The 12,746-nt window shown below is 52.9% G+C and overlaps 1 protein-coding gene across 16 annotated transcripts in view; it reads left to right on the top strand.

The window, feature by feature from the left end:
* The window catches only part of DIDO1 (death inducer-obliterator 1), a 51,023-nt gene extending 43,287 nt beyond the window's left edge, over positions 1–7,736 (top strand). For all 16 annotated transcript variants that reach the window (XM_086331036.1, XM_086331039.1, XM_086331034.1 and 13 more), the window contains one exon: positions 3,200–7,736. In XM_086331036.1, the coding sequence (XP_086187162.1) occupies positions 3,200–6,243 (3,044 nt within the window). In that variant the 3' untranslated portion in view covers positions 6,244–7,736. The remainder of the gene's footprint in view (positions 1–3,199) is intronic.
* Positions 7,737–12,746: the final 5,010 nt, after the last annotated feature.

Here is a 12,746-nt window from a genome sequence, read left to right as displayed (position 1 = left end):
AGCATCATGATGATGTGGTTAAGGAGGCTGCTGTCTGCTGGTTTATTGATTAAAGCTAAACCTCACCCTCCAAGTGCCACATCTGAGGTATCTGGGGGCACCCCCCACCCCGGGGAGGGGGTTGCTGCTTCTCATCACTTCCCTGGCCACCCTGTTGCTGACACACCCAGACATAGGCCCCTGTTTGGACCTTGGCTCAGGAAATAATCACACACCTTTTCAGTGAGTCCACTTCTGTCTGTATGGGCAGTCTGGGACTGGCCCTCCCAGTGTGAACCTGGGGCTATGTGCAGCTGAAAGACTTGTTTCACCCCCTTGGAACATTGTGGACCGTTTGCTCTCACAGTTTGGAGAGTCGAGTGGGGGTACCAACATCCTGGTGCTCAGTCTGGTCAACACCCCTTGTCTGGAATCAGTAGTTCAGTGTCCCCCACACCTACTTCTCATCTACTTTCTCATAAGCTTCACAACCACCCTCAAAGGGAGGTGGGTACATCAGCACCCTGGCTGGTCACTGCTGCTGGGGCCAGGGGTGCCCCATGCCCTCTCTGGAGCCCCTGTCTCTGCACACTCTTCTCAGGGTGCCTCTCCTCCAGGGCTCACACTCAGCAGTGGTCATGGCCACATTGGCCCCAGTGGACGTCTTTGGGGACAACTGTCTCACCAACTCCCCAGTGGCGGCCTTGCCAGACACCCACGTGTGAGAGTGCGGAACGGGTGCAGTGGACATGCCCTGGTCTCCATGAGGGTCACTGCCAAGGCCCCATGTAGTGCAAGGAGTTGTAGGTCTCCCATGAGCAAGTCCTTTCCGAGGTGCTGGTGACATTTCATGTCTTCATGCTCCATAAGCTGATCGTGTGAGTCGGATGAGATCTGACTGCTTCCCGATAGGGGTGTGCATTGTGAGACGACCCAGTTTAGATGTAAGATCCTGGAGAAGATTGGTAGGGAAGTTCAAAACTAACGCTCCTCCAACTCCGGAGCTTGATGAGGCGTGTGCAGATGGGGTAGCTGAGAGCGGAAAGCGTTTAACCACAGACCTGCTCAGGGGATGCCAGGGAGCTTAGTGTTTTCAGAACAAATGTAAATGTGAAGCAGTTCCATCATAACCTTAGGTGTGATGGCCGTGACCACAAAGGCAGAGTCTGAAGTGTCTTGCCGAGTCTGAGGTACACTTTGTTGGTTAGGAAGCATCTGGAGCTGGTGAGAGCCATGGTGGGAGCAGTGCTGGCTGAGGACAGCATGCTGACCCCGGAGCTAACGTGGTGACTACGGTCCACACACGGCCACTCTGGCCCGAGCTTGGTTCACACCCCAGGCAGGCCCTAGTGTTGGCCCTTCAGAGGTCTAGCTCTTCAGAGGTGGCACAGCCTGTCTGCGGTGAGAACCGTCATGGGTCCTGCCCTGAAAGGATGGCCCTGGCCAGGGCTCCTGCCCGCCCTGCCTGCCATCGCCAAGCACATCAATCTGCTGCTCACAGGGCCGCCGAGGCTCCAGCTTGTGCTCAGCATGGGGACCCGTTCTGCCAGCTCTGGGACTGTCGGCGACAGTCAGCCCAGAAGGGCCTTGAGAGCCAGCTGAGCAACTGACTACCCCAGTCTGGGTTTTTGTGAGCTATGAATACTCAGTAGAAGGCTGTTAGAGTGAGAGGCATACCAAGTTAAAGTAATTCATTTTGATTAGAAAGTGAACTTGATGGGTTACCTTTGACATCTGAGCAGAGCTATTTGGATGCGATGCTCAGTGCAGTGGGCCTGGCCCTCCTGTGCCCATGTCCCCGTGACCCCTGTGTCCAGCTCCTCCCTCCACAGCTGTGTCAGGTCAGACAGAGGACATTCTGGAAGCCACTCCTCTCACTAGTGGGGTTCTTCATGGGCCCTCAGCCAATGAACATCATTCTGTGAACAGGAGGCCCAGAAGCCATGTGGGGAGGGGCTGGAGGTGCTTCGTGTGGAGGTTACCCGTGTGGATGCTGGCCTGGCCCAGCTCACTCTGGTGGGCCTGGCTCTCCTCGTCAGCACCTCTCTGCTGGCATTTAGGAAGGGCGACAGAAATGCTTGGAGCCACGTGATGATGTCCAGAGACAACTGATTTGTGAGCAACTTAAGATCACAGAACAGGAAAAGCAGTCCGAATTTTCTTAGTGAATAAATAGGAAATACGTGAATATCTATAAATAGTGGTGATTTATCCATAAATTGAAATTATACAATTTGATTAATTTTAACTATCTTCTGCTGTGGAAACAATTTTTCTCCTGTGTTTATCATTTCTTCCTAAATCACTGATTTGTGACTTGGGTTTTTCTGTTCCCCTGTCAGTATTCTGGATTTATTATGAGTGTCGGGGTGGGGGGCATTACTGAAACAGTAGCATTTCTGATATAGAGTACTACAATTCAGCCTTACTGAAGAAATAGTAATTTTTAAGAATTATGCTTTTTCTGAAATTCTCAGCATGTTTTCCATGTAGCCTGTCCATCACCGCCCCTGTCCTGAACACCTGTGCACTTTATGGCCCATGTCCTCTGTTGACAAAGACCTGAGCATTAGGTAGCTCTTGATAAGTTACTGGTCATTGAGTTTCTTTCTAAACCTGAAAGAACGTTTATTTTAGCCCTTTCAGTCAGCATCATTTTTCCTGTTAATTATAATTGTTGACACAAGTGAGTGGTGAACTTAATGGAATGCTGTGTGCTGTATTGATCATTGTAATTGAGTTGTAGAATCGGTCCCTAATTGAATTTTAACATTAGTATAAAATAAATTATATATTGCAGCTCATAAGTTAGAGTCGAAAGAGGGTGCTACCCTCCTGATTTGTAGTTAGAGACAAATAAAAGAACAGAGCTCAATTTTAGAAAACATTGTGGTCCACACAGGCTTCATGCCCAGTATGTTAACGGTCTGGGGCGGGTGCTTCTGTCTCAGCATTGCGTGTAATTGGAAACCTGTAGGATTCCAGCCACTGGGATGAACGTGTCTGTAAATCAGGCCCCCAGTTCGTGGGTTGTGGGGCGTCAGGCCAGGCAAGTGTGCAGTGCAGTCCTGGTGCAGTATGCGTCTGTCGCAGTAACTCTCCCAACACTTGATTTTATCTTGCCACAGAATCTCCTCCCCCTCCCTGCCCATAATAAGCTTACCTCTCAAGGACAAAGGCTGATTTTGGTTCTCACATTCTCACAACTCTTGTTTTTTAGGTCTCGAGTCACCGCGTCCAAACATAATCCTCGGGTTAGTGATCTGTCAGAAAACAAAACGGCCCTCAGGCGCTGGCGAGCTAGACAAGACAGAGGAGAAGCGGGCTCGCCTGCTGACACAGGACGAGGTGGAGCCTGTCCATCCCAAAGTGTCTGCTGCCCTGCCGCCGGAGAAGAGGCCCACCAAATACCAGCTCTGCCCAGGGGACGCTGCTGTCAGCACCACGCCCCCAGGCTCTCCCCCACCCCCACCCCCTCCTCCAGAAGCACCTGGGGCGCCAGGCTCGTCTTCCATGTTGAAAATACTGTCGACACTCAAACCAGGAGCCACAGCACCATCCGGGACGGCGGCAGCAGCTCCAGCGGCTGCTTCCTCTGTCTCTTCTACTTCAAAGACCGCCTCACCCCTGGAACACATCCTGCAGACTCTCTTTGGGAAGAAGAAGTCCTTTGACCCCCTCTCCAAAGAGCCTGTGGAGTCGGCCCCAGCTCCCCACCAGGACTCCAAAGCCAAGACCGATGGGGGGCTGACGGCAGCACCCCTGCTGGATCCCATCGTCCAGCAGTTCGGTCAGCTCTCCAAAGACAGAGCCCTGGAGGAGGAGGAGGACGATAGGCCGTATGACCCCGAGGAAGAGTACGGTCCTGAGAGAGCCCTGGACACTCCGCCCAGTGACCGGACCAGGCACCAGGACGCGGAAGAGGCCCCCGAGGCAGCTGAGCGGGAGGAGGTAGCCTACGACCCCGAGGATGAGACGATCTTAGAGGAAGCCAAAGTGACCATCGATGACCTGCCCAACAGAATGTGTGTAGACACACGTGGCGGGCCTGGCCTCTCTGCTCCCTCCTTGGTGGAGCAGCAGAAGATGATTGAAGAGCTCAACAAGCAGATCGAGGAGCAGAAGCGACAGGTGGAGGAGCAGGAAGAGGCGCTCAGGCAGCAGCGGGCCGCCGTTGGGGCCTCCATGGCCCACTTCTCCGTGTCAGACGCACTCATGTCACCGCCTCCAAAGGCCACACTGCCCAAGGCCGAGCTGTTCCCGCAGGAACCGCAGGCTGCAGTCAAGCCGGCTCCGGCCCCCGCCACCAACCAGGCCCCCGGCCCAAATGCCGAGGCACGGCTGAGCCGGGACCCCAGGCAGGCCCGGCGGTTGGCCGTGGAGAACAATGAGAGCGAGGCTGCCCTGAGGGCCCCGCCGGCCAGAGAAGCACCCGGAGGGGTCTCCGCCGGTCCAGGGCTGCTGCCGGCCCAGGAGGAACCTGAGTCGGCCCCTCCACCATGGACTCCGGGTGAAGAGGCCCCACTGCCGGCCAAACAGGATGGTCCCCCTCGTGAGCCCTCAGAAACCCTCGGGCCAGAGAGCATGGCCGGCCTGGATGCTGTGGCCAGACCTGCCCGGAAGGTACTACTGCCCACACCACCGGGCGCCTCCTTCCAGCCTCTCTACCCTCCGCAGAGTGAGGGCCAGGCCTTCCCCCCTCCTGGTTTTTCAGGGCCCATGTATGCACCTCAGGAGAACCCGATGGGCTCCTCCCAGTACGATGACCCGAGAAATGCTCAGTTTGCTGAGAAAAGTGACGCCCTGGCCACTGACACTGAAGGAGACAGAGAGCCCCAGCCCAGGCCAGGCGAGGGGGCTGGTGTGTTCCCCGCCTTGGCACAGAAAGGGGGACCTCCACCCCAGTTTCAGGGCCAGAGGGAGCCTACACCGCGTGCTTTCGGGATGTCGGGCCTTCACGGCCCCAGTTTCCCGGCTCCTCGGGGGCCAGTCCCTCCATTCTCAGAAGAGAACACTAATAACGATGGGCCAAGAGGAGGCCCTCCACCGGCCAGATTCGGGCCTCCGAAGGGACCCATCCCTTCCCTGTTCTCAGGGCCACATGGGCCACCTCCCTATGGGGATGGCAGGGGCCCCTCCCCGTCCCACCTAGGAGGACCCAGGGGAGCAGGGCCGCCTCTGTTGGAAGAGCGTAAGGACGCACACGGGGAGAAGAGAGAGTACCCGGATGCCCTGTACGGCGAGGCCTCAGGTGGCCCTGCCCAGTGCGAGGGACCTGAGCAGGCCCCATTCCCAGGAGGCCGGGGTGCCACACCGTTCCAGTTTGGGGGTCAGAGGAGGCCTCTGCTGTCGCAGTTTAAGGGACCCCGAGGCGGCCCTCCTCCCTCTCAGTTCGGAGGTCAGCGAGGACCCCCACCCGGCCACTTCGTGGGCCCAAGGGGGCCACACCCTGGGCAGTTTGAAGGCCCCAGAGGCCAAGCGCCTGGCTTCGTGCCTGGACCCAGGGGCATGCAGCCTCAGCAGTTTGAAGAACAGCGGGTCCACTCACCGCCCCGGTTCTCCGGCCAGAGGGCACCTGCACCCCTGCCCTTTGGGGGACCTCGGGGGGGTGCCCCATTCCCGGAGAAGAGTGAACCGGTGCCTCCCCGCTTCCACTTCCAGGGTCCAGCTCCCCCCGGCCCCAAGCCAGCGCCCAGGCCACTGCTGGAGCTGCCCAGCCACCCTCCTGCACCGTCTGCTGCACCGGCCCAGGGCCCAGAGGCCGACTTCCGCGAGGGGGGCCGGGGCCATGAGTACAGAGGCCCGGCCTTTGAGGGGCGGCCCCGCGACAAGGCCCCAGAGGAGCCTGAGGCCCCACCACCTGACAGCCGCTCAGGCCGGGCCCTCGATGACCGGCGGCGGGAGAGGGAGCGTGGGAAGCCCTGGGAGCGGGAGCGCGGCCGGACCTGGAGCCGCGAGCGGGACTGGGACCGTGGCCGAGACTGGGACCGCCACCGTGACAAGGACACTGGCCGTGACTGGGACAGGAGCCGCGAGCGGAACGGGAGCAGGGACAAGGGGCGTGAGTGGGACCGGGGCCGAGAGCGGAGCCGCAACAGGGACCGCGACCGCAGGCGCGACCGGGAGAGGTCCCGCAGCAGGGACCGAGACCGCGACAAGGCCCGAGAGCGGGAGCGCCGCAGGGACCGCAGCCGGAGCCCGGAGCGGCCCCGGGACCCCAAGACCGAGACCCCTCGGGCTGCCGCTCCGACTGCCCAGACCTAGGGCCCTGCAGCAGCCGCACTCCCTGCTGAGCAGATGGTCTTGGAAAGAACTGAGGGCTCATGCGCAAATAGAACCTTATGGACTTGAAAAGTTACTGTAATTTTGTGTATAATGGTTTCTTAAAAAATTTCACACCTTTACAATTCCTATGCTTTTTTAGAAACAAAAAACTAAGAACTCTTAACATTTCCATTTAAATATACTGAAATGGGAACGTACCTACAAAAGCATATTGCTTTTTCAGATTATAAAGTTATCTTTTCTAGTAACTTGACTGTTGTAAGTTGTGAGGGAGTTTAGTGGCTGTTAAAGCCATGCCTTTCCTGACATCTCACCTGTGTGTCTGTTTCCAGAGGTGTGGCTGTTTCCAGAGTCTGGTTCACAGGGTTCGGACCTGGTGGCCATGGGTTTCTGTGCATGGCTGTCAGCTAACCTCTGGATGGTTGAGAAATGCCAAATTTAACAGATGCATCTTTCTCTCGTCACAAAGAAATTTGAATTACAAATTTCAACCAGGAAACAAAACATTTCTTAGTTTTGCTCAGTTTTTATGTATTGCCTTACAGTTTTTCTTTCCCCCCAAAAATGATTAAAAGCAACATCTGAATAGAAACTGTTGAATTTTAAATAATATTTAGTTTAAAAGATTTAAATTTTACCAGTCTAAAGAAAGGAAATAAATCAATTAAGTGTAATTTAAAAGGTGGGGTGGGGTGGGAGGGCCGTTCTTTGACTTGAATAATCAGGAACAGTTTTTTGGTTGGACTTTACCACCTGAGCAGTTCTTTCTTATGTCCCAGGAAAAGTGCACTAGCTCCACACTGCTGTCCTTGTCAGGTGATAAGTCTCAGCATTTGTCGTTGAAATGGAACAATATTTGTATAAAGCCTGAGGTGAAAATAGCGCTATTAGCTCAAAAACTGCAAATTAGAATGCTTTTCACCGTGAAGCACAGGAAGCTGCTTCCCGTCATGTGTTTCCAAGTATTTCTGAAGTGGAAAGTAGAGGAAAACTTGCTAATTTATTTGACTGTATAAATATAATTTGATATTTTTTTTTATATTTTCATAAACTTAATTTTGCAAATGTAAAGTTAGAGAATTTCCTTTGTTCTTTGGAGTCTATTCCATTGTACATCACTACAGATTCTTCCCTTTCTAGCACAAACGTTTAAGCTGCGAGAACATTGAGAACTTAGCAGTTTGGGTGATTTGTGGGTGTTACAGACCCTATCAGTAGGTTAAGTTACATTAAAGTGGTGACGAGTTCCAACATCTAATGTGATGTGAAGGTTTTTTTTTTTACATGTAAAACAAAAATTTTCTAATTTAAATACAACCAAATGTAAAAAATCAAGTGTGTTTCTTTAGGTTTACTTGATAGAAATTTCTGTAAATTGTATTTTATATTGCAAAGTATTATATCACTGTACATTTAAACATGGAACTTCATAGCTTTGTTACATGAAGTAGAATAAACATCTACAGAAAGTTTTTCTGTCTTGTGTGGCATCGCATTGGAAAGTCGGGTCTGGACAGGACATCTTGGCTCCCTACTTCCTGCGGGTCAGCGTGTTGTGGGCAGGGGGTGCTCTTGGCCTGAAGACCCCTCCCAAATGCACCCCCTTTAGGGACAGTTCCAGTGTGGGTCCCCACATCCAGCAGGAAGTCCGAGGCCACAAAGGGAAAGACAGAGAAGCACGATCAGGGATGACAGGGACGTGAGGTCTGGGGATAGGCAGTCTACGCAGATCCCTTGCAGGATTGGCAGGCACCCAGAGTCCCAGTTGCTGACTCAGGGCTTAAAGGTGCATCGGGCTGGCCGGCAGGTTGGTAGGGAGCATGTGGTGAGGCAGAGCAGGTGGGCCAGGCACCATGCCGGGTGGAGTAAATAGCCGGGGGTGGTAGAGTGGGAGGTGGGGGCATGTGGTGCTTTCAGGTCAGGAGAACAGCCTGGGAGGAGACGACGAAGCTGTGGGTCTTGCCCTTGAACTTCAGCTGCATGACTAGCCCCAACCTGGTGACCCTGGCACCAGCATTTGGCTTCTTAACAAAGCTTGTGCACCCATCATCCTGCCGTGAGCCAAGACACCCAGAAAACGTCCCTGGGGCAGGACAGACTCCACCCCGTGGGCTGAAGAGTCAGTAACTGACCATCGGTTACCCAGCTGAACACATGAGAAACCAGGGGTGAGTGCAGGGACCCCAGCCTGGGGCCACTGCCACCACTGCCATCTTGGAAATGCATCAGGCTCGCTGACACACAATGGCCCAGGAAGGAGGCTCATCTGTGGAGAACCCATGGTGCTAGCCTGACCTTGGTGACGCCTGCCAGAGAGAGAAGCCCAAGTGCTGCAGGACAGACACTGGGCAGGGCTGGGGGAAGCAGGTGCACCGGGATACGAGCCCCAGCCGCAACCCAGGTCCCTCAAGATGAGGATTGGAGCTCCAGGTTTCGAATGATTGTGAAGCCTGCTTCTTGTCAGACACTTAAGAAAGGGGAGACCCACCAAGACCACCCACATCTTCCCACCCAACAGGTCATCGGCTGTGTGCCTTTTCCCTTAATCCCTTTTCCCTCCATTTTTCTTTTACACAATTGGGATTCTATACGTTCTTGTATCTTTTTTCACTTCTTATAACCTGGGTGATTCCCAAAGACATCAAGTATTCATCAAAAGCCTAATTTTCATTTTTCACATTGTTCAAAAGATTTCAAGCTTCTCCTTCCCAGAGAATGTATGCTCCCTGGAGATATGTGGGGTCCCACATGTTCATGGAATGGGGGCAATGAGAGGTATCCCAGGGAAACCAAGATTCCCCAGGTGCCGCTGTCCAGAGGCACGAGTTCCTTGCAGTGCCTCTGGCCTCCTTTTCCTGTACCTGTGTTCCTGGTGCTCAGGCAGGGATCACCAAAGAGGTACAGAGATTTTTGCATCTTTGAGCAACACATGAAGGTGGGGGACAGGCAGCCCCAGCAAGTGGACTGACTTATGATGTCACTGAGGGGCCCCTGCACTGCCATCCACTGTTCATGACTCTTGTCCTCTGGTTTGCAAGAAGGCTGCCTTTGGAACCATCACATCATCCCTTCACTATTGTAGGAGGAAGCCAGCGTCACCCCTTTAAAATGTCTGGTTTGACCTCGTTGGCCAGGTGGGCACACAGCCACCTCTGGCTGCAACAGAGAAATCAGGGTATCAGTAAAAAGAAGAGGAATTCAGCTGCCATGGACACTGCTCCAGGAAAGTTACACAGCGTGAGTCAGAAAGCTGATAGTGGCAAGTGCTGGCGAGGACGCAGGACAGTGTAGAGGGAAGGCAGCACCCCCAGAGAAGAGCTGCCAGTTTCCAATCAGTGACTTGTCCCTGAAGTCCATGCAAACCAGCCATGCCCCTCTACATTCACCCCAAAGCATGTGCTCCCAGGGGTGCAATGTCACCCCAAGGGTGCGAGAACTTGAATATTTCTGGTGATACATATTCACGATCGCCCAAAGCAGAAAACCACCCAGGTGCCCTTTAGCCAACGTAAGGGTGGATTGAGGCCCAACTGCCAGGGGGAGCCACATGCGTCCAGTGAGATACTGGCCCCAGGCCAAGGCCATCAGCTGCAAGACTCTGCTCAGGACATGCCAGAGGGGACAGGAGGCAGACAGAGCAGGGTGGTGGGCATGGCAGCAGGGTGGAGGCATTCGGGGGACAAGGGGTCCTGTCCCATGGCAGCTATGGAGGCTGTTTGCTCTCATGACCTTGACTGTGAGTGACACCCAGACCCACAGGGAGACTGTGCTGGGCTGGCAACTGCTGGGTGAGACCCAGCTCCTGCCTGTACACACATGCACATGGACACACACACACACACACACATATTGCACGTCAGGAACAAAAAGAAAGCAGCTCAAGCCTGAAAGGCAGCTCGGCTGAGGTCACACCTCTCCCCTGGACCACATGCATCCTTTCATCTGTGATGATGGACTGGCTACCCATAGACATCTGTCATCATGTAAGTAGTAAAGGAACACTTTCCTTTTGTTTAAAGAACACAGAGTGGGGAAGGAGGAAGGGGTGGGAGCGAGGGAGAGAAGGCTTGGGTCCCTTTGCTGCTTCCTTCTCTTCACCACGTGGTTGAGCGGGTCAGGACACCCCAGCATAGCCACGGCTCTGACACCCTGCTCCGTTGAACTTTTCCCAGACCAGTCCTGAAATCTCTCCACCGAGCCCTGGACATTCAGCGCTAATTCTCTGCAGCGCAGGTCCACCTCGGGCTGCTTTTAATGTGTTGTGATTTTCCAGTTTTTAACTATAGCCTCCCTGGTGGCTTCCCTCTCGGCTTCCCTGGTGGCTCAGACCGTAAAGCGTCTGCCTGCAATGCAGGAGACCTGGGTTCGATCCCTGGGCTGGGAAGATCCCCTGGAGAAGGAAATGGCAACCCACTTCTGTGCTCTTGCCTGGAAAATCCCATGGACAGAGGAACCTGGTAGGCTACAGTCCATGGGGTCACAGAGTCAGACACAACTGAGTGACTTCACTTTGCTTTTTAACTATAGCCTCAGCCCTCTCCCTGCCTCTGGTGGTCTGACTCCTGCGGGCCACCTGCCCATTGTCATTGAACTGTTGGTCTCTTGACCTGGCAGGCTGACGCATTCATTTCCTTGGAAGTCCAAGTTAGTGGCTTTAAATTTTCCTTTGGTTTGTCTTTCCTTGTGTGTGTAATTTATTGATACTTTAACAGACGAGGCACCTTCGAGAAAGCAGAGGGAAACTTGTATTTTGTTCTGTGTCCTATTTCTTACTCCTATCAATCTATTAAACAGTATTTTTAGAAATATTTAAAGATAGTATCAAACACTTAAAACACAAAATTAAATACTTAACAATTAATTTTTGCAAATATTTAGTAATTGGTCACAAAAATATTTAATCAATTTCTCCCAAGTTGCTTCAAGGAACACACATCACAGGCCCAGGTCATGTGACAACAAATATTACTCAGGGCTCTGCGCTGTGCTAGTTGCTCAGTCTTGTCAGACTCTGCAAATTCTCCTAAGCAGCTGATTAAAATCACATCTCTAACAAAGATTTCTCCACTCATCTTACTCCTTAAGGAGTGAATGAAACCCACAAGTCACAGCAACAAGATGCACAGCACACAACATGAAGACTTGGAGCTGCGGGTTTCACTGTCGCTTCGTTATCTGGGTCAGGGGGAGACAGGGAGGGAGAGAGGGAAAGACAGAGACAGGGACAGGGTGACATATCAGGGCTTGGTCTGCAGGCTTAGCTTGGCTGTGGGAGCTGGATAGACAGGACCGGCTGAGGGAAGGTGTGGAGAATGGGGTGAGGACAGGTCAGGTTCCCTGAGGAAGGACCGGCTTCTCTCCTATGTTTTTTTGCACCCCCAGAGTTGATAGTCCGGCCTGAGAAGCTGGGCACTGTATTGCAAGGCTTAGAGGCACACTGGGCTCGACAGAGGCTGAGTGGGCCCCTAGGAGGTGGAACAGTGGGTGGAGCTGCTGTCCCCAAGAGGGGGATCGCCACACGTGTGGTCCCAGGGTGTGACCTCTGAGTAGAAAAATCTGTGAGGCTGTAGCTCCTCTTCTGGCCTCCAGATCTCGTGCAGAACTGTCTCTGCTGACCCCCGATCACGAACACACAGGAGAGGGGCTGCTAGGAACGTGGCCCAGCTGGCCGTGCAGGTCTCCCCTACAGCATAGCCTGGCCACAGGGTGGCCCCTCCTGGCCTCAAAAGGCAGCCTTTTGCACTGCTCCACGATGCTGTTTACTTTTTTTTTTTTTGGCATGTTTGGAACAGGGGCCTACTTTTGGCTCAAGGGAGCCAAGTGTTGGAGGTGGGCTTTGTCCCATCCTGACCTTCCCTGGGCTCTGCCTGACTCCTCAGCTAAGGAGGGCTGCCCTGGAGGGCTAGACCAGAACTGTTGGGAGCCACATTTAGAGTCTGAAGTAAGCATGTTTGATATTTTCTTCACATTTGATTTATAAAATAAGCTTCACTAAAGCCAGATCATTCTCATGTTTCATGTCTAAATAAAAGAAAGCTCAGAAACTGCTATTTGCAAGGAATCCATGCAAATCAAGAAACACAAAAAACACTGTAGGTGCCAGTGATCTTTATTTCTGGTAAATGAAAAGCCAAGTTGAATATAATCTTTATTTTCTCTTTTAAACACTGTAAATTTCCGCGTACTCTGTGATTCTGCTACTCAGAGTGGGGTCCACTGATCAGAGGCACACACATCAGCTGGGGGCTCCCTAGAAACGGGGCATTCTGGGACCTACCCAGGCCTTTTTTTTTTTTTTTTAGAATCTGCTTTTAAACAAGTTCGCCAGGGCAAGTCTGTGCACATTATGGTCTGTGTTGGTGTCATGCTTAGAATCGTCTCATATATTTTATTGATATCATCCTGTATACTTATTGGTTATACAATTTTGTATTTCAATGATCTGAAACTAATTATTATGCTGGTGTGGGGGAAAGCATTCT

The sequence above is a fragment of the Bos grunniens genome, chromosome 13 (assembly GCF_055505025.1).
Source record: "Bos grunniens cultivar Pamir isolate PY7600 chromosome 13, Bosgru_T2T1.0, whole genome shotgun sequence".
NCBI classification, from domain to species: domain Eukaryota; kingdom Metazoa; phylum Chordata; class Mammalia; order Artiodactyla; family Bovidae; genus Bos; species Bos grunniens.
This window is presented reverse-complemented; position numbering and strand designations above follow the sequence as displayed.